This window comes from Neomonachus schauinslandi, chromosome 16 (genome assembly GCF_002201575.2).
Source record: "Neomonachus schauinslandi chromosome 16, ASM220157v2, whole genome shotgun sequence".
Lineage (NCBI taxonomy): Eukaryota > Metazoa > Chordata > Mammalia > Carnivora > Phocidae > Neomonachus > Neomonachus schauinslandi.
The window spans coordinates 9,128,200-9,155,619 of record NC_058418.1 but is presented as its reverse complement, the minus strand read 5'-3'; the positions used below and the strand labels follow the sequence as shown (position 1 = coordinate 9,155,619).

Sequence of the window (27,420 nt, the reverse complement as noted above, 5' to 3'; positions counted from 1 at the left end):
TTTCTTTAGTTGCAGCAAATGTCTCAGGGTTGGTTCTCACTGGCCAGGTTAGGTCACATGTCTTCCCTGAACCAATTACTGTGACCAAGGAAACAGAATAAACTGATTGGCTAGGTTTGGATTCTATGTCTCTGGAGCTGGTGAGGGGAGGGTTATGGCCAGCCCTATTCAAATTTAATAGAGTGAGAGCAGAAAGAAGTGGTTCCCCACAAGCAAGCTGAGTGAGGGCAAAGCTGGGGAGGGCAAATCCTACAAACTTTGGCTATAGTATCCTTTTCCCTGTCCAAAGCTTCATCCAGAATACCGGTCCCCTGTGGATTAGTAAACCGTCCCCTACACACACACACACACACACACACACGTGTACACACACTTCCCTAGCCAATCCTAATGCTTTAGCCACTCCTTGGTGACCTTGTACCTCTCTCTTCTTACTTCACTAGTAGAAAGATACCATTTCTTTTTTTTTTTTTTTTTTTTTTTAAAGATTTTATTTATTTATTTGAGAGAGAGAATGAGAGACAGCACGAGAGGGAAGAGGGTCGGAGGGAGAAGCAGACCCCCTGCTGAGCAGGGAGCCCGATGCGGGACTCGATCCTGGGACTCCAGGATCATGACCTGAGCCGAAGGCAGTCGCTTAACCGACTGAGCCACCCAGGCGCCCGAAAGATACCATTTCTCTGCTCTTTTAAAAAGTGGGTGTGTTTGGGTTTTGCATATTTACTTGACATAAACGTAATCATTCAACAGTGGGAACTTGAAAAGGGAGTGAGGGAGGCAAGGAGGTGGGGCTGGGGTACAAAGGGTGGCAGACTGGAGGAGCGGGGTGAGGTGGGGGTACTGGCTGCAGGGATGGGGGCAGAGGGGCTGCGGACAGAGAGGGAATGGTGGAGTACAAAGGGGGAGGGATTGTAGAGCTGCGGTGGGGGTGGCGAGAAGCGGGGGTTCTCAGTGGATAAGGAGGAGGAGATGGAAGAAGCAGAGCTGGGCGACTTGCAGGGGGTGGGACTGGTGGTCTGAGGGGCCCAACCGGGGGTGGGGGAAATGGAGGGGTGGGCCGGGGCCGAGGGTTAGAGAGTGCGGTGTCAGGTCAGAGTGAACTGGGTGGTTCGGGAGAGGGCTGGTGTCGGAACTTAGCGAGAGAGGCTGGGCCAGGAGGCGCGTCCCGCGGACCTTGCGGGTGACACTGCCGAGGAAGCCCGCGGCTAGGGGTGTGGCTAGGGGGCGGTGTACGCCGCGGTATCCCCCCCACTCCGGGAGTTCCAGGTCTTCGCCTCTGGTCCCGCCTCTTTCTCGGAAGTGGCACACCCGTCGTCCAACCGGAGCCGCGGGCCGGGCGCGGCGCAGCCAACGGCGCGGCGGGGGGCGGAGCTGGGGAGGGGGCTCGCTGGGCCAGGGGAGGGGGCTAGGGGCCTCGAAGGGCTCCGGAGCGGCGACGGCGAGCCATGGCGCTGGGGCTACAGCGCGCAAGGTACTGGGGTTCGGGGCAGGAATGATGGGAAGCGGGGGGCTCTCCTTCCAGCGACCCCCCCGAGCCGGGTGGGGGATGCGCGGGTGCAAGCCGAGGACGCCCCGGGACGCGCGGTTGGAGGCACATCCCCGGCGCACCCTCCACCCTACGGGATTGCAGGCGAGGGGGATTTCCCCAAGTCCCCGGCTGCCCCGCCCCGCCCCTTTAGCCTGGAGTGACTTCAGGGTGGTGATCCCCAATTTCCTGCTGCTCCGGGTTCGCTTTCCCTCCTGGTTAGGGTCCGTACGGAATTGGGGGTGCTTGTGTTTGAGTAGTTCCCGGGCTTCTGCGGAAGGCGTTCTCCTTACACGTATTGAACCTACTGGCCTCCGAATTCCCAGAATTGAGGTTGTTCCTTGCCACGGGACCCCGGGGATCCTAGGGTATATTAGATACCCCAAAACTAAGCCTTCCCAGATTCAGGGGGTCCCTTGAAATGGGAAGTCAGATTCTGAGTTCAAGAGCAGAGAGATCCCTTATAATTGGATGCTCCCTGACAGTCTCTCAAACCTTGGGTTCCTTAGAAATAAGCGGGGGGGGGGGGTCCCCTTTCAGCAACTACCTGGGACCATTCCCAGAGACCTTTTTGTATCCTTTTGGAAGGTAGAGTCACCCCTTTTAATAACAGAGAAACAGTCTGACCTACTTCCCAAAGTCTAGCCCCTTATCTCCCTCTCCACCCCCACTCAGTGCCTGTGACTGTGGACAGGGGCACACCATCCAAGCCTGATTTGGGGAGTCCCCCATGGAGGGTGCTGTGCCTGATTCAGTGCAAGCCTTGATGGGAGCACCCCCTGCCGAAGTGTTCAGCTGGGTCCTACTGGCCAGAGAGTAGGTTTCTGTGACCACCTCCATCTGCTGAGTGCTCTGGGTCCAGTGCCAGGGGGTCTACCTGGCGATGTTTTCTTGGGACCCTGGAAAATCTTGCAGGCCCTTGGTTTCCCTTGTCCAATCTGAGGCATCCAGGAAGCCTCACCCCCTTCCCTCCTCCCTGGCTTCCCAGGTTTGATTGGGTCTGTCCACACCCCCATGTTTTTTAGTCCCCCCTCCCCTGCTGTTCCCCCTTCAGTTCTATTCCAGTCTCTGGCTCTGGGCCTGACAGGGAGCTCCATCCCACCCCTTCTGGGCCAGTCTCAGCCCAGCCCCTCCCAGCGCCCCCTCCTGGCTAGGTGGGGGCCCCTCTTGGCTGAGCTGGGGCGCTCCCCCCTCCCCACCAAGGCCAGCCCTTTCCTGTGTGTTATCCCAGTGCTGTGCACCACCCACTCATAACTCGCATCCAGATCCTGGCCACGCTCCATCCCCTCCTGCACCCCTAGGATGGCCCTTGGGGGCCTGGGTGATGGTGAGTGGGCCCCCATACCTCCTCACCCCCTTCCCTTCTTCCAGCTCAGGCTTACTGCCATCCTACCCCGGGCAGGGATGTTCTTGGGAAGTCCCTGATGGGTATAAGCGCCCGGGTGCCCCCCAGATCTGAGGGTTCCCAGAGAAGATGGACTTTGGGTACAGGTACCCCACTGGATTACCATGTCCTTGGGAATGAGCAGAGGCAGAGGCAGAGAGACTCCTCCTGACTGACCCCACCCCTAGTCCTTTCTCAAACCCAAACCCTGCTTCTGGACAACCTAAGGCCCCATAGATCCTCTATACTTTCTTCAAGACCCCACTACCCTCTCAGTGTCAGAAGAGAGAGGGCCAAGAGCAGCCCTGAATGTGGCTCAGGGTCTTCCTACTTTCTCCTTGCCTTTGCTCTCTGGTGGCAGTTTCTTCAGAGGTGGGCTTCTCCCTCTCATGGTTGGGCGGGGCGGGGGTACTGGGCCCCAGCCCCCATTCCCAGGCCTCACTCTGGGGCCTCCAGACCCTGGCCCCGCCTTCTGTTCTCTGCTGGAACACAGAGGAAGGGTGGCAGGGTTCCAGCTGCACGTCCCAAGCTGGGCAGAGTGCCAGGGGGCTGGACCAGGGCTGGGCATGGGGCCAGCTGGGGAGGCTGGCCAGCTGGGGAAATCCGGAGGCAGCAGAGGTGGGACAAGGGGAAGGCACTGAGGCAACCGGGCAAAGGAGGGACAGGGCGGGGGCCCCTGGGGTGGACGTGCCCACCCAGGCATGCATTTAAGAGCAGAGGCCCTAAAGTCAGGTTCAGATCCCCGCTCATCACCTTCTTGGGTGTGTGGCCTTGGGCCAGTGACTGCCTCTCTGAGCCTCAGTGACATATCCTGGAAAATGGGGGGTCATACCTCCCCTCCCCTGCACCACATCAAAATAAGGAGCAGTGAGGGAACCGATCTTTAGGGGCAGGATACCCTACGGGTTGCAATAAACTGTGTTCAAGTCAGACAGTGTTCTGGGTAGAAGTAGATACACCGTGGGACTCACTGAGATGGGTGGAACATAGTTGCCCTGGGGAGGGGGGGGGCCCTGATTACCAGCTGGGTTACTTGGGCCAGTGATGCCGTTCCTCAGAGCCTCGGGTTCAGGCCCTGTGAAAGGGAGACCACTTTTCCTGCTGCATCGGGCTGTTGAGAGGATTTAAGGGTGTCTCTAGCTCCTTGAGCGCTCAGTACAGCAAAGCGATCATGATGATTACTCTCATGATGCTTTTGTCTACTTCCAAGGCGCCTGTGTGAAGGTCGTGTACACACACCACACCACGGGGTTACCACCAAAGCCCACGGGTCTCTCCAGTGCGCAGGAGACTCCGGAGCCTTCCATCCCTGATGTGGACAAAGAGGGAATAATAAAAAGTTTAGCCTTCTCATGGCACTTATCAATTGCCAGGCCTGTTCCAAGTCCTTGACATATATGAATTCATGTAATCTTTTAAAACAACCCTGTGGGGTCGTGTCGTTATGCTCAGGGAAGGCCTGCAATTTGTCCCAAAGTAACACAGCTCTTAAGCTGTGGAGTCGACACTGGAACCCTGCACCGGGCGAACTCATCCCTACTCAGTTTAACGAAAGAAAGGCCGGAGACCCAGGCTTCTCTGAAGCCAGGACTTCCTATCAGAAGAACATCCAGAGGTCAGACTGGGAGCTGGAAGGAGAGTCCCGTGCAGCCACCAGCTGGCTCCTTCTATGGAGGGAGGAGTCAGCCACAGAGAGGATTGCTGAGCCCAGCTGCCCAGGAGGTGGGGGCCAGCCCCACCCCATTCCCCCGCTCCCACTCCCTCTTCCCTCTGTCTGGGCCCCCGGCTCGGTGAGGCCCGCCCACCCCCACCCTCTGGGCAGGAAGACAAACAGGGCTGGAACAGAACAGGACAGGACGGAATGTCCTCTGGGCAGAGTAGGACTGGAGGGAGGCCCCTGCCTCCCACCAGCCAGGAGGGAGGGGATGGGGGTGACTGCTGGCTCCCTCCACCCCTCCAACCCAGCCTGCCCCCTTCTGTGCCTCCCACTGGTTGCATGGAGTTTTTTCCGTCTGCAGCCTGACAGGACAGTCCCCTCCCCTCTCCCCATCAGGCCTGTGGGTGGGGCTGCAGGTCTCCTGCTTGGCGGCGAGGTTGATGCCATCCCCAGGAGTGGCCTCTGGTTTTTGGAAGGGACAGCCTCCCTTCCTAGAGTTCTGCTTCCCTGGGGTGGGTCACAAGGAAGGAATCAGAGAGAAGAAGGAAGGCTTTGGAACCGCACTGCCTGAGTTCAAATTCCGGCTCTGCCAGTTACTAGCTTTGTGACTTTTTGGGGAAAGGACTTTACCTTTCAGAGCCCCGGTGTCCCCTATGTGAAGTGGAAATTTAAGGTGCGTCCTGGGAGTGAATGAGTGCACATAGGCAGAGTACTTAGAACAGTGCCAGACCCATGCATGCTCAGCAAATCGTAACTGCTTATTAACGGTTTTATCAATATTATAAATATACAGAAGATTATGCATACCGTACTATATGTAATATACTCCAGTTTTTTTTTTTCAAAACCTATGTTGTTTGGATTCAGACATTTAAGACAGTGAGAAGCACTAACCTGGAGATAAATCCAGGGCCAAAGAACAGAGAAAACTGAAGACGACTGTTCAAACCTGCCTTCACTCCTTGGGAGCAAGCACTACAACCTCTCTGTGCCTTGGTTTCCTCATCTGTTCAATGGGGATAACGTTATTACCTTCTTTCTGGGGTTGTCTGAGCTCTTAGTGGGTTAATGTAAGTTACCCACTTGGCCCAGGGCACTGACGGAAAAAAGCTGGATAAGTGGCAGGTATTTCTGACAAAACAGTCCTCATCCTTCTACCCGCCCCCCATCCCACATTTGAAGTGGATTAAAGGGTAGGGGTGAGTGGTTAGCTGTTGGCTCCAGAGAACACTAGGGTTGGTTTGCTGTATGACATCGGCAGGGCCCCTGTTGGTGGGTGGTTGGACTTTGAGATCTGTGTTCTAAGATTCTGAGGATTCAGCTCAGCTGAGGAGGGAAAGGGCAGGAGAGGGAGTTCAGGGAGGCTGGAGGGCAGGGGGCCGGGAGGCTGCTGACATCTTCATGTTCCCTCCCTTCCCTGGCTTGGGGCCAGCTCGGCCAGCCCCCTCCCAGCAGGAGGCCTCCCTGTCCCCCAGGCGTCCCAAGCCCGGGGAACAAACAGCAGATAAGTCAGGGAGGGGACAGCGGGCCCCGGGCACGCCTCAGAGAGCGAGGCGCTGGGGGCAGCCTGGGCTGGCGAAGGAACAGATAAAATCTGCGGCTAGGAGCTGCCCCGCAGTATAACCCTCGCAGGCCCAGAGAGCTCCGGGAACTCGCCCGGGCCACACAGCGAGCCCTGCACGGTCGCGGCCCTACCCTCTGTGAGCCCGGGCCCCATGTGGCAGCGCCCCACGTGCATGTCCCATCCAACTCTTTCCCTTCCGGGGGCGCCGCCAGTGAACGCTGCCGATGCCCGCAGGTCGAGCACGGAGCTGCGCAAGGAGAAGTCCCGGGATGCGGCCCGCAGCCGGCGCAGCCAGGAGACCGAGGTGCTGTACCAGCTGGCGCACACGCTGCCCTTCGCTCGCGGGGTCAGCGCCCACCTGGACAAGGCCTCCATCATGCGCCTCACCATCAGCTACCTGCGCATGCACCGCCTCTGCGCCGCAGGTGAGCCCCGCCCCCGGGAAGTCCCACCTCGACAAGGCCCCGCCCCCTAACGTATTCCCGCCCCTTGGGAAGCCCCACCTCCTTCGAGTTGGAATTCTAAGGAGTAGGGAGGCCAGCTAACACCCTTGGGTGCTTCAACCCTTAGGATTTGGTCCCCAGGGAGACCTTCTTGCAATAAATATCCCTGCGAGGCTTAGCTGCCCAATTTTTAATGACCACTTGAGAGAGTCCCCTCCCTAGCTCCCTAGGTCTGTCTCCCCTCCCCTCAGTGCCATCCTCTTGAATTCCCAGCCAGTTAGAATTCTACCCTGCAGGGGGCTTTCATACACACACACCCCTTGGGATCCCCGAGACCCTGAAAAGATTTTATTTACGAGGTCACCTGGGAGTCCCTGCTTCTTTAGAATTCTGCCCATCCCCCCCCATCTACAAGGTCCTGCCCCAAGAATTCTGAAATTCTGAACTCCTGGGAGGCTTGCCCCCCGCTTAGAATTCTGACTCCCTCTAGCTCCTGGCCCCTTAAATTTTGACCCCTGGGAATCCCATCCTTTTAGAAGTCTGTCCCCCTAGGAGGCCCACCCCCTTAGAATTTGATTCTTGTGGGAGACCCCCACCTCCTTAGAATTCTGTGCCCTTGGGAAGCTCTGCCCCCTGAGGATTATAATCATTGGTGGCCCTGCCCCCTTCCTTGGGACTCCCAAACCACTGGCATATGTTCTTGCTCACCTGGGGGCACCTGTAAGTTCTTCTGAGTGAGGGAAGGCAGAGGGAGGCTAGCCAGGGTGGCTCCGTGGCTGACTAGAGACACTCCATCAACCCTGATGCGGACACCAGGGGAGTGGAACCAGGTGGGAGCAGGGGGCGAAGCTCTGGATGCCTGCTACCTGAAGGCCCTGGAGGGCTTCGTCATGGTGCTCACTGCCGAGGGAGACATGGCTTACCTGTCGGAGAATGTCAGCAAACACCTGGGCCTCAGTCAGGTGAGAGGGGCTGTCTGCTTTGTGCCTGGCCCTGTGCAGGTGATGCCAAGATACAGAGGTGACTGAGACTGCCCTAGCCCTGCCTTTACAGGGCTCACGGCACAGAGGGGAGACAGATGTGTCACCAGCCAGACGCAGAAGGGTCAGGGCTGGGATGGGGCAGCCTAGGGGGCCCTGTGAGCCAGGGGAAGGGGGTTACCTGAGCCAGCCTCAGGGGGAGTCGAGGGCTTCCTGGAAAAGAAGACATCTGAGCCAAAACCTGAAGGACTTAGCCCATCAGAAGTTATGGGGAACGGATGGGAACAGTGAAGACTGGGAATGTTCATGGCTGAGGGAACAGAATATGCAAAGACCCAGAGGTGAGAGAAAACAGAGCATTGGCGGGGAATAAAGATGTTTATCCTGGCTAAGTGCAGAGTGCAATGGGAAAGGTGAGAGAAAAAAATCTAGAGAGGTCAACAGAGCTAGATAATTTAGGGCCAAATTAGGTTTATTGCCAGGGCACTGGGGAACCGTGGATGGATTTTCATCAGGGGAGAGGCTGTGAGAGAGGCAGAATCAGATTTACCATTTGAAAAGCTCCCTCTTGGTGCCCACAGAGGTAGAGTTGGAGGGATAGGACTAGAGGCTGAGGGTCCATCCACAGGGAGGGGTACAGGGCCCTGGGTGGGAGAAGAGGAGTATGAGCAGCGGTCTGGCAACGGGAAGGCAGGAGACACTGATTTCAGCGAATCCATACAGCATGCCCCACAGGAGAGTTATTGTTCTTTTTCCTATTTCACACAAATGGGCTCCATAGTTGGCATCTATTCCTTTCTCCTTCCTTGTTATCCCACTCCTGGTACCAGTTTCTCTGTTAGCTTGAGCTCTTCTTGGGTTCAGACAGGTGAATGTCCCAAGGCCCCAAAGCTAGGAAGTGGCAGAGCCAGGATTTGAATCCAGCTACAGGAGGTGCTGTCAGAGGAGAGAGATCCCTCTCCACTGGACTGTGAGCTGTGAGGGTCCCCTCCTGCCAGCACCATGCCCATTTCCTGAATTGAAACAACCTGCCAAATCTTTGGCTTGGCAAAGATTGGGATCTGAATGGGGTCTCACCTCAGGGCCTTTGCACTTGCTGTTCCCTCTTTCCAGAACACTCCAGAGAGCCACATGACCACCTCCCTGGCTTGGTTCAGCAATTTGTTTAAATATCACCTCAAGACACAGACTCTGGCTACGGCCTCTAAGATAGCATGCCATCATTTCATGGCCGTATGCTAGTTTTCTTCCTAATACTTACCATTTTGTTTTATATCTGTGTTGTTTTGTTTTATTTGCTTCCTTATTGACCATCTGCCCTGCTAGCCAGTAAGCTCTGAGAGGCAGGGATTTTGTCTGTGTGGTCACAGCTCTGCCTACCCATCTGGAAGGGGGCCTGGCTATAGCAGGTGCTAAAGCAATGGTTGCTCAGTGAGCGTGTGAGTGAGTGAATGAATGAATGAATGAATGAACAAATGAATGAATGGACCAATGAAGTAATCCAGGCTCGTGAATCAGGGCAAGGATGGTGAGGACGGGAAGGAGGACTCCGGTGAAAGTGCTCTTCCTCCCAGACACCCCCTGCTTCCCTCCCTGGCAGCTTGAGCTCATCGGACACAGTATCTTTGATTTCATCCATCCCTGTGACCAAGAGGAGCTCCAGGACGCCCTGACCCCCCAGCAGAGTGAGTTCCTCAGAGGCCTCTGACCCTGGTTATAGAAGCTGAGGCTCCACCCTCCCTTCAGCATATCCCCTCCTCCTCTGGACGACTGGACTGAGGAAGATGGAAGAGGGGACATGGCCCTGCCCTGGGGTATCTGAAGGAGCATTCCCTCCCCGTGGGGGCCCCTCCCTGGTTCCAGGTCTCAACCCTGGGGAATGAGGCTGGCGGGGCGCTGGAGGGAACTGGGCCCTGTCCAGAGCCTCCTGGTGACCTGCTCACCCCCCTCCCCGTGGCCCTCCCCAGGCCTGTCCAAAAAGAAGCCGGAGGCCCCCACCGAGCGGTGCTTCTCCTTGCGCATGAAGAGCACCCTCACCAGCCGCGGGCGCACCCTCAACCTCAAGGCGGCCACCTGGAAGGTGGGCAGGGCCTGGCCTGGAGGAGGGTAGAGGTTTCTCCTTCTCAGCTCCCAGTGGGGCCCCTAGAGACATACCTCCCAGCCCGATGGGAGCCCCAGGCCCACGTGCATCCCCGCCTTGCCCCCCTCACCCCAACCAGGTGCTGCACTGCTCTGGACACATGAGGGCCTACAAGCCCCCTACACAGACTTCTCCAGCAGGGAGCCCCAACTCGGAGCCCCCCCTGCAATGCCTGGTGCTCATCTGTGAAGCCATCCCCCACCCGGGCAGCCTGGAGCCCCCACTAGGCCGGGGGGCCTTCCTCAGCCGCCACAGCCTGGACATGAAGTTCACCTACTGTGATGAGAGGTGGGCAGGAGCCCCGCTGCCCCCCCACCCCTCCACTGGCCCGGCTCCTCTTCCTTTCTGCCCAGGGTCCCTCACTGGTTCTTCTCCTACCCCCCGGTTCTCCCTCTGGTCCAGCTCCGTCTCTCTCTGATGCCATCTATCTCTGTCTCTGTGGCTGTCCGTCTTGGCATTCTCTGTGGGTCTTTTTACCTTGGGTTCTCTCCCTGTCCCCTTTGAGTCTTCATTACTCCCTCCCTGTCCTTCTGTTGCTTTCCTTAAATGGGTCGGTGCGCCTCAAGCAGTTAGCGCAGTGCCCAACACGGAAGGCAGCACTCAGCACACTGTCCTTACTCATCGCCCCCCATCCTTCCCTTTTTCTCTCCTCTTCCTCCCTCTCTCCCTTCAGCCCTTCGTATTCCTGCATCTTCCCTCCTTCCCTCGGCCTGGAGTCATGCTTGGGAATGGCAAGCCTGGGCTCCGTCAGCTTGGGTTTAAAGCCTGGCTGTGTACCCTTGGCCAGACGTGGGCACCTCTCTGCACCGTGCTCTCCTGGTCTGTCCTGTGGAGTGAAACCAGAACCTCCTTAGAGCAGTTGTTCTGAGCACCCAGCGCGTTGCCTGGTGCAGAACACTACAGAGGTGTGTTTTGGAAAAAAAAATTTTTTTTTTATTCAGTGGGGCTCGAACTCATGACCCCGAGATCAAGAGTCACATGCTCCACCGACTAAGCCAGCCAGGTGCCCCCAGAAGTGTATATTTTTTCTTTTTTTTTTTAATGTTTTATTTATTTATTCATGAAAGTCAGAGAGAGAGAAAGAGAGAGGCAGAGGCAGAGGGAGAAGCAGGCTCCCTGTCTATCAGGGAGCCCGATGTGGGACTCGATCCCAGGACCCTGGGATCATGACCTGAGCTGAAGGCAGACGCTTAACCATCTGAGCCACCCAGGCGCCCTAGAAGTGTATATTTTTAATCATTATCATCATTATTACGTCTTATTTTATTCATTTCTTCCTGTCTTTCTTTTTCTGGTTTTCTTTCTTCCTTTCTCTTCCCTGCTCCTTTCCTCTCTTTCTTTTCTTTACTCTCCCCATCCCCGTCACCCCTGTCCCTTTCTTGCTGTGGCGGTAACAATCACCACAAGCCAAGGGGCTCAGCACAACACACGTTCACCATCTCACAGCTCTGGAGGCTCCTTCCCTTAAACACTTCTGGAATCTTCCTACATTCCTTGGTTTGGAGCCCCTTCCTCCATCTTCAAAGCCCATGGCCCTGCCATCTGCCTCCAACAGAACAGAACAGAACCTGTGGTGTTCTCCGAATCCCTCTGTAAGGGCCCCTGTCGCCACATGGGGCCCATCTGGCTTGTCCAGGTGAAGCTCCACATCTCAAGACCCTTCCCTTCATCAGCCCCGCAGAGTGCCCTTTGCCCTGTGAGGTCGCGGTAGTCACAGGTCCCCGGGATTAGGAGGCGGACCTCTCCGAGGGCCATTGTTCAGCCTATCACAGTCCCTTTTCTCTTTCTGACTCTCCCTTTCTCTCTGTTACAACCCTGTCCATCTCTGCCTTGCTGGCTTCATCCCCGTGTCCCCCAGCCCCACCCTCCACCTTAGCCTGTTGAACTGACCAGGCCCCACTGCACCCACCCCAGGATCGCGGAGGTCGCTGGCTACAGCCCCGATGACCTGATCGGCTGCTCCGCCTACGAGTACATTCACGCTCTGGACTCGGACGCTGTTGGCCAGAGCATCCACACCCGTACGTGAGACCTCCTGGCACTCTGAAACCAGCTCCCCAGCCCCCCATGCTCCAGGGAGCCTCCCCCCACACCCCGACACCAGCTCCCTGCTCCCCACGCCCCAAGGAACCTTCTCTTCCCTGGTCCCTCGTACCCAAGCCCCTGCCCCCAGCGCCTTCTCTCCCCATCTGCCCCTTCTATGGCCCTGACCCCTCCCCGTCCCCCTCCCCAGTGCTGAGCAAGGGCCAGGCAGTAACGGGGCAGTATCGCTTCCTGGCCCGGAGTGGTGGCTATCTGTGGACCCAGACTCAGGCCACAGTGGTGTCAGGGGGCCGGGGTCCCCAGTCTGAGAGTATCGTCTGCGTCCACTTCCTGATCAGGTAAGTGGGAGGGGGTGTGCGTGGGTCTGGTCTGCATGAGTGTGGTTAGGTGTGTGTGTGCGCACATGACTGTGAGAGGGAGTGCTCACATGTCTGTGTATGCAGACCATGTGTGATTGGATACACACGGGTGTGTCTGCATGTACACACACGTGCGTGGGTGTGTGCACACCCACGCACGTGTGCGTACTGTTCACTGAAATTGAAAAGTACTCTATATCCAAATTAAAGTAAGAAATCTAGCAGAATCATGGGGGCTTTTTTGCTTTTTAAAAATTGAAGTGTAATTTACATATAATAAATTCACTTCTTGCTCTACGGTACTATGAATTTTGACAAAGGCGTGGGATTGTGTAATCACTTCCACAATCAAGCTATAGAGAATCACCCAAAAATATTTTGTCATAGTGAATCCCACCTCCCCTAACCACCCCCACCCCCACCCCGAGTCCCTGGCAACCACCGAGCTGTTCTCTGACCCCTAGCATTTTGCCTTTTCCAGAATGTCATGTTCATAGAATCCTGCAGGATGGAGCATTTTGAGTCTGGCTTCTTTCCCTTAGCATAATATATTTAAAATGGATCTCTGCTGTGTGTATCAGTCACACCTTTTTAATGTTGAGTGGTGTTCTATGGTATGAATATGAACAGACCAGAGTTTGTTTATCCATTCGCCAGTTGGAGGACATTTGGGCTGGTTCCTATTTCGGGTGATTACGAAAAAAGCTACTGTAAACATTCTCATAGAAGATTTTGTGAGGTCATGTTTTTGTTTCCCTTGGGTAAACACCTAGGCATGGTCAGTGTATATTTAACTTCATAAGAAACTACCAGGTCATTTCCCCAAAAGGCTGCACCATTTTGCCTTCCCACCAGCAATGTGAGGGTTCCCGTTCTCCTGCATGGCTGCCAGCATTTTGTGTTGTCTGTTTTTGTCTTCTTTGCTTTTAATTTTAACCATTCTAATGGATGTGCAGTGGTAAATCACAGGCTGTCCTCCACTGCATTCAGCATATTAGAAGTTTTTCACCACGACAACATTGTGACAAGGGGCAGCAAATTAGCACAGAAAACAGAGAATTACAGCTTTTCTTTGAAAATTATCTTCCAGGACATGGTATCAATTTCTAAAGCCTTAGGTGTTTCCCTACGTCTTTTTGATCAAGGACAGGTTCTATTCGAAAAGGGAAGGGGGGAGGGGAGCCTGGGTGGCTCCAGTCAGTTAAGCATCTGGCTCTTGATCTCAGCTCAGGTCTCGAGATCTCACAGTTGTCAGCGTTGGGCTCCATGCTGGGTGTGGAACCTACTTAAAAAAAAAAAAAAAAAAAGCGGGTAGCAGGAATATCCATAGTCTTTGTATTGCACAAGAAAACAAGACTGATCATCTGTGGAATGTTCTCATTTTAACACTCTTCCAAATCAGGGTCTGAATAACTTGTCCACGTAGCAAGAGGGGCCTCGCCATTGTCACTGTGAAGGAGAGGGGACCTGCCCCTGCATCTTCTGGAAACTCCTTTTATTAATTGTGAAGATTTGCCTTTCTATGGCCAGGCCCTGTGGTTTCAGTCTTCTGTACTCTAAGCAAAGAGCAGGCCGGAGAGTTCATTTTTATTGGCAGACATGGGTGAAGAAGGAATAGCTTACTTAATTACAGTGAAATAAGGAGCATATGGTATTAATTGTCCTTGTTCTGTGTACGTTGTGTGGTGTGCAGTTGTGTGGCTATTTGTGTGTGCTCGGGTGCTTATACTTTGTAGTATAAAAACTCCTCCCCTTCCAGACCTGAGCCTCCCTCCATTGCAGTGAGCAATCGCTTTATAAGAATAAAACTCGGGGCACCTGGGTGGCTCAGTCGTTGGGCGTCTGCCTTTGCTCAGGTCATGATCCCAGGGTCCTGGGATCGAGCCCTGCGTCGGGCTCCCTGCTTCGCGGGAAGCCTGCTTCTCCCTCTCCCACTGCCCCGCTTGTGTTCCTGCTCTCGCTGTCTCTCTCTCTGTCAAATAAATAAAAAGATCTTAAAAAAAAAAAAAAGAATAAAACTCATTTACACAGGGCACTGCTGAATCTTCAGCACCTAGAACAGCGCCTGGCACCTAGTAGTTGTTCAATAAACAAGAATCGCAAATACTTACATAGAGCTCACCATTTGCCAGGCACAGTTCTATGCGTTTTATGTGTATTAGCCCACTTAGGCCTCCTAATAACCTGGGGAGGAGGTTTTTTTTTTTTTAGATTTTATTTACTTATTTATTTGAGAGAGAGAGCATGATCAGGGAGGACGATTAGAGGGGGAGTAGTAGACTCTCTGATGAGCAGGGAGCCCAATGCAGGACTCGATCCCAGGACCCTGGGATCATGACCTGAGCTGAGGGCAGACGCTTAACCAACTGAGCCACCCAGGCGCCTGGGAGGAGGTATTATTTTATTCCTCCTCTTTACAGAGGAGGAAGCTGGGGCGCAGAAAGGTTCAGCCACAGGCTCGAGGTCACACAGCTTCTAAGTGGCACGACTGGGATTTGACCCCAGGCTGCTGGCTGTAGGTCCATTGCTCTTAGCCACCAGACAGTACTAGTTGTCTAGGACATGTTTATGGAATGAACGAATGAATGAACGAATGAGTGAACTTCATGTGCCGAATATGCGTGAGTGTGGGAATAGGGATTATGAGTGCACGTCTGTCTGTGTATACACTTGGATGTATATGAGTGCTCCTGTTTGTGCTCGCGTGAACCGTGCGTATACATGTGGGCCAGGTGCGTGCTTGCGTTTTTCAAAGGGGAAGGTGTGGCTTTGGTCCAGCCTAAACTGGGAGGTGTCCAGCCCAGAAGGGGTTTGGTGAGGGTGGGGAAGGGGCATAGCTTCTCAAAGAGCCAGTGGGAGGACCACCCAGGTGCCAGCCTGGGTAGGGTTATGCAAATGAGATGCAAACGAGGGCCTGGTTTTCAGCCCCCTGGCCAATTCTGCAAAAGCCGATTGGGCTCAGAACATTTGGGTTGTCTCAGCAGCTAGAGACTGGGGAGAAGGTAGGCGCGGGGGCATAAGAAGGATATATTTATAAATCCATTCCCTTGAATATGAAAAGTGTCTATGAATAGAAACTTCATAAATAAAATCTTATTCATTAAAATATATCCCTCTGAATTCTTCATATTTGGTAATGTAAGAATGTTAAATATATATACTTCATCAATCATTTATAAGAGTATGTTTATAAGTAAATATAAAGAGAATATTTCGTTCTTACGCCTTTGACTCTCCCCTTCTCTGTCCCCCGTTCCCCCCACCCGTCTCCCCTCTCTATCCAAGCTGTGTTAAATGCCAACTTTTTTTTTTTTTCTCCCCGTCTCCTTCCACAGAGAGAGCTTGGGAAGACACACATAACTTTATTTTAAATGCTATTATAATAAAAAGCATCCAACCAAAATTAAATCCGTAAAGGAAACAAGTAAATGTGGCAAATTATTTCCTGCACAATGCCCTCCTGCCCCTGAACAAGATCACCTCCTGTGATGGGACATCATCTAGGGGGGCTGCCTGGGCCGGGGCCCGAGGACGCTCCCTGACTTCCGCTCCCCTTTTTGCCCTATACCCCAGCCGGGTGGAAGAGACCGGAGTGGTGCTGTCCCTGGAGCAAACGGAGAGACACTCTCGCAGACCCATTCAGAGGGGCACCCCCTCCCAGAAGGACGCCCCTAATTCCAGGGACAGCTTTGGTATGGGGCAGGGCTGGGACTGGGAGGGGTTGTGGCCCCAGGACGCTTGAGGGAAAGCCCAGACACCTTAAGAATGGGGCTCACCCGGGCGCCTGGGTGGCTCAGTTGGTTAAGCGACCGCCTTCGGCTCAGGTCATGGTCCTGGAGTCCCGGGATCGAGTCCCGCATCGGGCTCCCTGCTCGGCGGGGAGTCTGCTTCTCCCTCTGGCCCTCCTCCCTCTCCTGCTTTCTGTCTCTCATTCTCTCTCTCTCAAATAAATAAATAAAATCTTTAAAAAAAAAAAAAAGAATGGGGCTCACCAGGCCCTGTGTGACCTGACTTCCGCCTTCCTCCCCTTCTCACTCACTCTCTGAGCTCCCAGCTTATCCTTAGTGCTGTCGGAATGCTAGTCTCTCATGCCTCCAGGCCTATGCACTGCCAGCTTCCTCTGCCCAGAATGCTCTTCTCTCTTCTGTCCTTCCACTTATCCTCTGTCCCTGGGATGATTGCTTCAGTCTTGTTGCTCCTCTGCTCGGAATCCTGCTATGGCTCCTCATTGCCCCCACCCTTCAGCTGGTTCCCTGCTCCCACCTCACTGCTCACTGGCATCCAATAATCCTGATCCTCCTGAGTCTGGCTCCTTTCTCCCTCTTCCTTCTCTCCCACCTGACCCCCCCCCCCAATCCCGGAGGAGTTTCTCTTCCAGTTGGTTCTTCAAGGGCATCACCTTCTTCAAGCTGTTGCTGGCAGCCCATGCTCCTGGGTGTGGTGTGGGGTCACTGATATCCTTTCCTTTTCTGGCTCAAAACTCACCTCCAGGGACCTTAGAACCTCCTTGAGGGCCTGGGGCCAGTCTTTTCTCCTAATATGCAAGCCCCCCAGAGCGGAGTGGCTGATTGCTGCTCTGTGCCATTGGAGAATTGGGTCAGTCGTGCGCCTTGGTCTGGCCATGCTGATTTTAAATACTAAAACGTTTCCCCATCATTGGGCAGTTGCTACTCTCCCCAGCCTACTGTGTGCCCCCCACCCCACACTGGCCCCTCTAGGACCCTCCAGGGTCTCACCACAGTCTGGCAACTGGAGGGATAGAACCTGGTTCCACAAGGGTTGTCCAGAACTCAGCTCCCCAGCACTGTGAACAGCCTCCACCCTGACTGGTTATAGAAAATGTCAACGAGGCTCCCTGGGGTTGGTGGGGAGGGCTCTGCACCTCAGCCCTGGATGACCATCCTGTGTCCTCCCCATCTGTGTGTCCCGTAGATACCTCTGGTCCCCGGATCCTGGCCTTCCTGCACCCCCCCGCCCTGAGTGAGGCCACCCTGGCCGCTGACCCTCGCCGCTTCTGCAGCCCTGACCTGCGTCGCCTCCTGGCACCTATCCTGGATGGGACTTCAGGAGCTGCCACCCCCAATGCACCCCCAGCCACACGGCGCTCCCAAAGTCCTCTTCCAGTAAGCCGTCCCTCCCAAGTAAACCCTCAGCATCCAGGCTGCTTTGGCGTTCGGCTTGAATCTTGCTATTCTCCGGGCCTCAGTTTCTCCCTCTGTGCAGTGGGAAGGTTGGGGTGAGATGGGGTTCCTTTAAGACCTAGATCCCAGATTCTTCAACTGTTATCTGGACCAAAACCTAGGTTATTTGGGACTGGCATGGGTGACCCCTCCCTCCTCCTCACTTGTGACCCATCATCCAGGCTCTCAAAGAGTCAAGAATGTCTAATATTAGTCTTAAATGACACAGACCAGGATTCAAATCCTGAATCTGCCACTTACCAGCTGTGTTACCCTGGACACGTGGGCCCTCAGTGTCTTCATCTATAAAATTAGGATCATAGCAAGTAGCCATCTCATTGGTGTAAGTGAGGGTTCATTGTGATCATTCATGGGAAACACTTAGTAGACACCTGATACCTAGTAGGTGCTCAACATACCATAGCAGTTACTTTTTTTTTCACTTGAGTTCAGATAGTGTGACTTGACTTGGGGGCCCATATTATCTGGTATTGACTCTCTTCATCCTTCCCCAGCCCCCCACACCTCCAAGATCTTCTCTCCACCAGAGAAATAAGACTGTGGCCTTTGACCTCACCTGTACACCTGGGAGAGTGGACTCTGCATCATTTTACCCAGACTCCAGACACCAAGAGGGCCTGAATATCTTGGCCTCAGGCTTTGGTCTTTGAATCTTTGAGTTTTCCCTGTCAATCTATCCCTGGCCACTTCCACCTTCTGAACACCCAGGTCCAGAATTCACTGGCTTTTGCTGTTTGACCCCCTTGGTGTCCCAGCTATCTGACATTTAACCCTCATTTCTGCCCCTGAGCTCAGATGTCCACACTATCTTACTGTTAACATTTCCTAGACTCCAGATTTCCTTAAGTGTCTACTCTCTCCCCACAGGCCGATCTCCCAGATGAACCACTCGTGAACGTGGAGAATACACACAAACTCTTGGCCTCGGGGAAAGACCTTGAGGCTGTGGAGACGGATCTAGACATAGCTCAGGTAAGGGCTGGCCTGGAAGGAACAGTCTTTATGTCTGTGCTCTGGGGGCTGACATATCTGAGCTTTAGAGAGGGTGGTAGCATGGTTGAGGGGACGAGTGGATGGATGGATAGAAAGGCCATTGTATTCTTTAGGTGGATGACGGTGGATAGATGGATGGGTGATAGTTAGACAGATAGATGGAGGGATGGATGGATGGACAACTGTATTCATTAGGTGATGATGGGGGATAGATGGATGGGTGATGGTTAGATATATGGATGGACGGGTGGCTTGATGGACCACTATATTCATTAGGTGGAGGGTGGGGGATAGATGGATGGGTGACGGTTAGATGGATGGATGGATGGATGGATGAATAATGGATGTTTGGATGGGTAGTTAGACAGGCCACTGGTTCATTGGATAGATGATAGATGGATGGATAATGTTTGGATGATTGAGCGGCTAGATGAATGACAGTAACGTGATGTAGTAGTTATCTATTGCTCCATAACAAATCACCCCCAAACCAGGCACCTTGAAACAACTAACATTTATCATGTCACACCATTTCTGAGATTCAGGAATCTGGGAGCAGTTCAGCTGGATGGTTTTTGCTGAATCTCTTGTGAGGCTGAAGTCAAGCTCTCCATCAGGGGTACAGTCATGTGGGGCTAGAGGATCCATGTCCAAGCTCACACACATGGTTGTTGGCAGGCATCAGTCCCTCATTGGCTCTGGCTGGAGGCCTCAGTTCCTTACCACGTAGGCTCTCTGGCTTCCCTGAAGGCAAGGAACCCAAGAGATAATGAGAGTGAGCCCAAGACAGAAAATGCAGTCTTGTACAACCTAATCTCAGAAACAACATACCATCACTTCACTGTATTGTATTGGTCATAGAGACCAACCCTGGTACAATGCAGAAGGCATCTGCATACACCAGAAGGCAAGGGTCATTGGGGCCCCCAATAATTCATGTCTCTGCCTCATGCAAAACACACTCACCCCCTCCCAAGTGCCCCCAAATTCTCTTCCCATGACAGTATCAGCCTAATGTCTGGAACCTCATCACCTACATCGGGTCTGGGCGTGAAGTGCTCACTCTGTTGGCCCGTGAAACTAAAGAGACAAGTGATGTGCCACCAGCCACATGCCCCGCATACAGTGGTGGGACAGGCACAGAGTAAGGCCATGATTTCCCCTACTCAACTAGAGGGAGAGGACTGGCATGCCTACAGGTGTCACTGGTCCACAGCAGTTTTGAAATCCGGTTGGGCAACCATGGGAAGTTCCTTGATCAGAACTCATTCCTACTACTTCCTGGGGCCTCTCTCCATGGTTCTTGTCTCCACTGTCGAGACGCTGGGCTCCTCACTTGGAGTCCTCCTTGCTTTTTCATAAAGGGTAACATGTATTTGCAGCTGAGAGGGTTTTCATGACCACGTTTCTCGTTAGGGAACTTTGGTGGCCCAAAGGTCTCTTTTCATTTAGTACCATCTCTGTCCCTTCCAGTCCAAGCTGACAACATTTCTGTTTATATAATAATCTTAAAAAAAAAAAAAAAGTGTGGGTCTTATGTGAATCCCTTCGGAGGTTACTCCTTTAGACAGAAGTCATGCCCACGATCTCTTTGAGATAAGCCCTTCTCTACTTTGGGCTTTTACTGAGATGCTGAGTGACAGTCCTCAGAAATTTAACAGAAGCCCCATTGTCTGATTGAGAGGATATGTGAGGCACATCCTTAAACTCCAAAGTGCCGTTGTCTGACTGAGGGATATTCTAGGCAACATCTTTGATCTTCCTTAACAAATAATTTTATAGTCATACCCTGGGCTTCATCTTTAGACCATGCCCTCCCAAGAGTGCTCTTCTCTGCTCAGTTTTCGCATCCTTTGCCACCTGGGGAGTTCCCAGGGTCAGCCAAACCCAAGGTGAGGGCCGCAGTCCTCCTGTCTGCCAAGTCTGTCCAGGACTTCTAACATCAGCTGCAAGCTCGGGGTGAGAGGGGTGTGCCCAGGGCCACCCTCACTATAGACCAGCTGCCTACAAATTCAGAGATCCCCACTGACTCCCCCAGTCTCAATAATTTGCTAGAAGTAGCTCTAGAACTTAGGACAGCACTGGACTTAAGATGATAGTTTTATTACTTCAAAAGAATATTATAGCCAAACGAAGAGATGTATAGGATGGAATCTGGGACTGGGAGGGTCCCAAATGCAAAACTTTCATGACCCTGGGGACATGTCATGCTCCCAGCAGCATACATGGCGTATTGCCACACCAGGAAGCTCACCCAAGTTGTGGTGTCCAGAGTTTTTTTTTTTTAAGATGTATTATTTATTTGAGAGAGAGAGAGAGCGTGAGCAGGGGGAGAGGCAGAGGGAGAGAATATCCAAGCAGACTCCTGCTGAACTCAGAGCCTGAAGTGGAGCTCAATCCCTGAGATCATAACCTGAGCCGAAACCAAGAGGCAGACACAACCCACTGAGCCAACCAGATGCCCCAGGTGTCCAGAGTTTTCACTGAAGGGTCATTATGTAGGCATGGCTGAATTATTGCCCATGCAGTTGGCCTTGATCTTCATCTCTACCTCCTCAACACACATGCTTCCCCTGGAGGTCAGGCTGATCTCACATGGCCCCAATCCTCTCGTCACATGGTTGGCTCTTAGGGCACGGCCAGCCCCCAGCCTGAGTCATCTTGTTGGCATACACTGTCAGATGTGGCCCCAGAGGCTCACCATGAGGAGCAAAGACACGCCTGTCACTCAGGAAATCCCAAGGAGCCGGGGCAAAGGCCATACCTCGTTTTGGGTAAAGTTAATTCTTCATTTGAATGGCGAGGTTGAGAATCTTCCAGACCTTCAAGTCCCCAGCTCCTTCGTGTTCCACATTTCTCCTTCAGCTCCTCTCTCCACTTGCCTTTACTCCAAGTGGCAAGAAGAAATCAGGCAGCCGTTCAGCACCCGGGCTGGGAATCTCGTAGCTGGATCGCCCGGCTCACAAGTTACCTGTTCCGAGTTCCACAAAACTGCATGCGACACTAAAACTTTAGCCACCACACAACAAAAACGACCTTTCCTCAGACTTCTGGTCACGTGTTCCTCACCTCCCTTTATGCCCTCACGGGCCGGCTCCTCATGCTGCACGTTTCCACTAATAGTTTGTTCAAGGCAGTCTAGGCTCCGACAGGCTCTCCAGAGCCCTTCTGGCCCCCACCCCCTGCCCAGTGCCAAAGCCCAGTGCCAAAGAGTACAGCACCCCACCCTTGGGATCAAAATCCTACCTGTCATTTGTTTGTGGGTAACAAATTCCCGTAAAACGGAAAATAACAAGCATGTACAACCTCACATAATTTCTGGGGATCAGGGGCCTGGGAGCCACTTAGCGGGGTGGCGTTTGCTCTGGGTCTCTCTCTCAAGGTTGCAATCAAGATGTCATCACCCAGGGCTGCCATCACTTGAAGGCTTGCAAGGGGCTAGAGGATGCGCTTCTAAGATCACTCGCTCGTCCGTTGGCAGGACGTCTCAGTTTCTTGCCATTTGAGCCTCTCTGTAGGGCTTCCCCCAGAGCACGTGACCCGAGAGAGTTTGCAGCAAAAACAGAAGCCATGGTATCTTTATAACCTAATGTTGGGAGTCCCACACTATCATCCCCTCAATATCCTATTGTTCTCAGCTCAAGCCCAGTCACTGTAGTGGGGGATTACACTAGGGCTCAAACACCAAGAGATGAGGATCCTTGGGGGCCATCTTGGTGACTGGCTACCACAGGGTCCTTCCACCCATTTTACAGATGAGGAAAGTGAAGCTCAGACTCTTGACCTCGGGCACACAACTCAGAAGTGGTGGAGCTGGGAGTCCAGCTCAGGCCCACCTGAGGCTGAGGCCCTTGCTCTTAACCTCCTCCTGCCTCCCGCAGGACGTCGATGCTCTGGATCTGGAGATGCTGGCCCCCTACATCTCCATGGATGATGACTTCCAGCTCAACTCCAGTGAGCAGCTACCCAGGGCCTTCCACAGACCTCCAGGCGCTGTCCCCCGGCCCCGTGCTCGGAGCTTCCATGGCCTGTCGCCCCCAACCCCTGAGCCCTCCCTGCTGCCCCGCTGGGGGAGTGACCCCCGGCTGAGCTGCTCCAGCCCTTCCAGAGGGGACCCCTTGGCACCCTCCCCCATGGCTGGGGCTCGGAAGAGGTGAGCCACAGTAGAGGGAGGATATAAAGGGAGTGACCCCCCGTCTTGCTCTTGCCTCCTGCTCCAGCCCCATCCCTCATCATTCCTCCTGCTGACCTGCTGATCTCTGTTCCAGCCAGGCCACGTCCCCAGCCCATGCCATGTTTGTTCCAGCCTCCGGCTCTGCCTCGGCTGTGCCCCCTGGAGGGCCCTCCGCTCTTCTCCTCGTTTATCCAAATCGCACCCGTCCACTAGGGCACTCTCCTTTACGACATATTTATATCTGGCCTCGTCAGGATTTTTGTCACAGTTAAGAGAACACTGCAACAGTGTCAAAGAAACTGTCTAGAACCAAGTTTCCTAACACCTTTGAGAATCTGTTGAAAGCTATGGACTCTTTCCCAAGAACATTTACACATACATACACATGCACAATTTTGCATATAATTTCAGAGGGTCCACGTCCTCCTTCCAGAGACATTAAACTACTAATACTCCAGCTTTTGCTCTCCATGTTGCAGGCATGGGCCCATTTAGTGTCCAGAACGGTTCCTTTACTATCCGTATGAGGTTTTATAGATACATCTCATTATTTCCCAAAGCTCTCAGCTTTGTGCTGGATATACAGTGGGTGCCTAATAAAGACTTACTGAATGAGGGAGGGAGGGAATTAATGAATATAGTAGGTGGATGAATGGATGAGGGACAGAAGGATGGGTAGATGTATGAGTAAAGGAATAAATAGGCACTTGGGAGAGTGAATGAGTGCTCATCACCTGCTTACAGTGGTGCCCACACCTGCTCAGGTTTGTTGTGTTCTGAGATTCTGACCTGTTTCCCTCCAGGACCCTGGCTCAGAGCTCAGAGGACGAAGCCGAGGGGGTGGAGCTGCTGGGAGTGAGACCCCCAAAACGGTCCCCCAGCCCAGAGCCCGAAAACTTCCTGCTGCCTCCCCTCAGCCTGGTATGTTGGGGGATTTGTGGGATTCTCTGGCCCTCAGAACCTAGTGGGCTTAAACCTATTGTTTTACGGGTGGGAAAATCAGAGGGGCAGGGGCTGGCTGAAGGTCAAATGGAAGGTCAGTCATCCAGGTGAGGCTATGACTCTGATTTGCTAGCTCAGGTCATGGGTATGAAAAGGCTCTGCAAATTTATGTAAGTTGGTGGTAAGTTCTAAGAAGAAAAATTAAGCAGGGTAAAGGGGGGAAACGACAAAGGTTAGTATGTATAGGAACTTCTCCTGTGGGCCTCCCTCCCAAACCTAGAACAGTTCTTGGCCTTGGATTATTAGTGTAGCGTTAAGAGTATAGACACTGAAGTCAGACTGACCTGGGTTCAAGTCCCAGGTCTGCCACCTAGTAACTGCGAGACCTTGGGCAGGTGATGGGACCACCATGAACCTCAGTTTCCTCATCTGGGAAGTGGGATGGTTACATCTCACAGGACTCATGAGAAGCAAATGAAAATAGGCCGATCCTTAGTGGCTATCGATAAATAGTATAAAAACAACCAAGCAAAGGCAACATCCCCCGTCCCCCTCCTTCCCCCACCTCCCTGCTTCCATCTTGCCCCTGCTGTCCTTTCAGCACAATGGCAACCAGGACGCCCTTTCCAAAACCTGGCCTAGGCTGCGCCCCTGCCACCAGGCCTCCCTCCAGGACCTTCCATGGCTCTCTGGCTCCTCACTCGGAGCAGGGCTGTTTGAACGCGAGAGGTGTGTGACGGTATCCACAGCTGATGGTTACTGAGTGCCTACCTTGCGGCAGATGCTGCACAAAATGCCTTGTGTGATTAAACTATTTCATCCCCACGACCACTCTTCAGATACTGTTGCCGTGATCGTTATTCTTCGCGGTCACATTTGCACACGAGAGGACAAGCAACTGCATGGGTCAGAGTCTGGGCAGGAAACAGCACGCTCACATGGGGGCATTGAGGAGCATTTAAAGGCAGGACCACTGGGGTGCCTGGGTGGCTCGGTCGTTAAGGTCGTGATCCCAGGGTCCCGGGATTGAGCCCCGCGTCGGGCTCCCTACTCAGCGGGAAGGCTGCTTCTCCCTCTCCCACTCCCCCTGCTTGTGTTCCCTCTCTCGCTGTCTCTCTCTCTGTCAAATAAATTTAAAAAAATCTTTAAAAATAAATAAATAAAAGCAGGACTGGCAAAGGTGTGGGCAGCACACTGGGAATCAGCAAGAGGTGGCTCATCGCAGAGAAGCAGCTGGATCAAATAGCCCCGCTTCCTCCTCCCTCCTGCTGGCATCTCCTGTTTGGTGGACCCAGCAGGAGCACAGGCAGCAAGGACTCCGTGATTCTGGAGCCCACATGCACGGTCCACCTGCTGGGGCACAGACGACGGGCAGGACGAGGCTCTGGCGGGGACACACGGAGGAGATCTGGGACGCTCGTTTCACCCACAGTCAGATAGCCCGTAAGCGGCCGCTGGGCCCCGCCGGGCTCTGAACCACAACCGCATCATTGTACCTCCTGGGACACTGACAGTGATGACGGTGGTGGTGGCAGCTTTGTCTTTCTCCTGCAGAGCTTCCTTCTGACAGGAGGGCCAGCCCCAGGGAGCCAGCAGGACGCCAGCACCCACCTCCTGGAACTGAATGAGCCCCTGCGTGAGTAGCACGGCCCTGCGTCCCTCTCTCCCCGAGCAGGTGCCCCAGATGCCTGAGAGAGGGGAGGGGTGGGGCAATCCAGAAGGTGGGAGGGGGTGCTGTCAGTGGCTGGACGTGACCTTGGTAAAGACAGCCCTACCCTGCTCTCAGCGGCACTGAGAGGGGAGAGAGAGGCCCCCAGGGAGGCAGGGGCTTGCCAAAGCTGCCCCTTGGGGTGGAAGCTGAGTCCAGGCCCAGGCTAGGCCTCCGGAAGCCTGTGTCTGATTACCATTTGGGCTTGCCCTTCCTTGGTCGTTCCCAGCTGTGTGGCTTTGGGAAAGACTTAGGACCTGTTACAATAGTTCTAACCTTAAGGAGATGTTTTCAGGATCTGTGGAGGGGCAGCACAGGAAAAGCTTATTAGCACAAGACCTGATTGGTAGTAAACGCTCGAGAAACGTCTGCCCTCACGCGACGTTGGTGCTGCAGACCCTCCACGGAGCAAGACAACTGCTAGGCTTTTTTAGGTTACTGATCTCATCTTCCAGCACAATTGTCAGTCGCCAGAGCTCCACCCCAAACCTCCACGCATCAGCTAGGGGATCTTCCCAAAGCACAAATCTGACCCTGGCCTCCCTCTGCTCCCAACTCATCCATGGCTCCCTAGTGCCCTTCTGAGAAAGAGCAACCTCCTCACCTTGTGCTCCAGTCTCTGCGGGGTCTGACCGCTGCCTCATCTCAGACCACACTTGGCTTCACATCCTCTGTTCCAGCCACGGTTACGGTCTTTTGGTTCATTCTGTCCTTTATACATGTAACAAAGATTTACTGAATGCAGAGTCAATACCAGGCACTGTCCTAGGAGCTGGAGACACAACCGTGAACAAAAACAGAAATCCCTGCTGTCACAGTGCTGATGTTCTAGCGGGGGACACGGTCCAGAATAAAGACATAAATACAAGAAGGGGCGCTAGAGAGGAAGATAAGTGCTTCTGGGAAAAAATAATGCATGCAAAGGGAAAGGGAACTCGGGGGTGGGGGGATTTCAGTTTTAAGTAGTACGATTAATAAGAGTGGTCTTATTGAGAAGGTGACATTTGAGCAAAGACCTGAAGGAAGTGAGGGAGTGAGCTGTGACAATTTCTGGGGGAGGAGCATTCCAGGCAGAGGGGACAACAAATGCAAAGGTCCTGAGGTGGGAGTATATCTTAGATGAGGAAAACAAGGCCAGGATAGCTGTAGCAGAGAGAAGGGGAGAAGGGTGGGGGGGCTAATTGCGTGGGGACTCTGTAGGGCATTGTGCTGACCTTGAAGTAATCTCACTTGAGGAGACAGCCTCAGGACCTTTGCATATGCTGATCCTTCTGCCTGAATGCTGTTCCTTCTATTCTTCGCCTAATTACTGCATCCTTTAGATCTCAGATCAAATATTACACCTTCCATGAAGCCCTCCCTAACTTCCTAAGCTCATGGCTCATAACATCGTAGACCATATTTATGTGGGTGTTTATGTCATTATTTGATTTTTGGCTGTCCTTTCTCTGTGGGTGTGAGCCGTGTGAGGGCAGGGGCCAGGCTTGTCTTGTCACGGCCCTACTCTACTGTCTGTGAGGCAGGGCAGTGGCTGGACACAGAGCAGGGCCTCCGTACATATTTGTAAAGGAAGAGCTAATATTTATCTAGCACTCACTCTGTGCCAAGTTTTGTGCAAAACCTATCGTGTACATGACCGACGGACACCCCTCCCTGGCACTGAGGGCAGGGAGTTTCGTCTGTCCTGTTAACTGCTGGGTCCCGGGTGCCTGGCACACAGCAGGTGCTCAATAAATATTTTCTGACTGGGTAAATTCTCACGAGTGGGGTAGGTCTAAGTCTCCCTGTTTCCTGGGTAATAGCAGGAGCTCACTTACTGAGCGCTCACCAGTACTAATTATTGTTCAAAGCACTTTACATGGATTCACTCATTTCCTTCCCACACACAGTAGCCCTGGAAAGGAAGTATTGTTGGCTCGTTTTACATATCAGGTAGCCCAGGCACAGACAGGTGAAGTCACCTGCCTCAGGTCACACAGCAAGTAAAGAGCAGAGCCGGGGATTCAAACTCAGGCCGCATGTGGCTCCAGCCTTCTTAACTACTGCCTTACACATCCTGAGCACCTTGAGGTTCAGAGAATAGAACTTGCCCAAGATTTTACCACGATTTGAATCCAGGCATGCCTGCCTCACCACCCATGCTTTTAACTGTCAAGAGGCGAAGACGGGTTTGGGGAGTAATCCCCCACCTTCCATCTTCCCCCCACAGGCCTGGGCCCCTCGCTGCTCTCTCTCTACCCGGATGAGGACACCGCTGAGCCCAGGAGCCACTTCCAGCCAGCAGCAGGCTTGGCCCAGGCCAACTGA

At 53.5% G+C, this 27,420-nt stretch overlaps 1 protein-coding gene across 2 annotated transcripts; it reads left to right on the top strand.

Annotated features, from left to right (window-relative positions):
* The first annotated feature begins 1,445 nt into the window (after window positions 1-1,445).
* On the top strand, window positions 1,446-27,420 carry HIF3A (hypoxia inducible factor 3 subunit alpha). Of its 2 annotated transcripts, XM_021681175.2 has the most exons (15): window positions 1,446-1,471; window positions 6,365-6,555; window positions 7,390-7,535; window positions 9,154-9,238; window positions 9,521-9,633; window positions 9,773-9,981; window positions 11,608-11,714; window positions 11,927-12,074; window positions 15,669-15,787; window positions 17,028-17,218; window positions 18,164-18,268; window positions 22,171-22,442; window positions 23,267-23,384; window positions 24,960-25,041; window positions 27,323-27,420. In XM_021681175.2, the coding sequence occupies exons 1-15, from the start codon at window positions 1,446-1,448 to the stop codon at window positions 27,418-27,420; spliced, it is 2,010 nt and encodes a 669-aa protein (XP_021536850.1). The 2 variants fall into 2 exon arrangements, with proteins under 2 accessions (XP_021536850.1, XP_021536851.1); XM_021681176.2 differs by lacking the exons at window positions 1,446-1,471; window positions 7,390-7,535 and having other exon boundaries at window positions 6,388-6,555.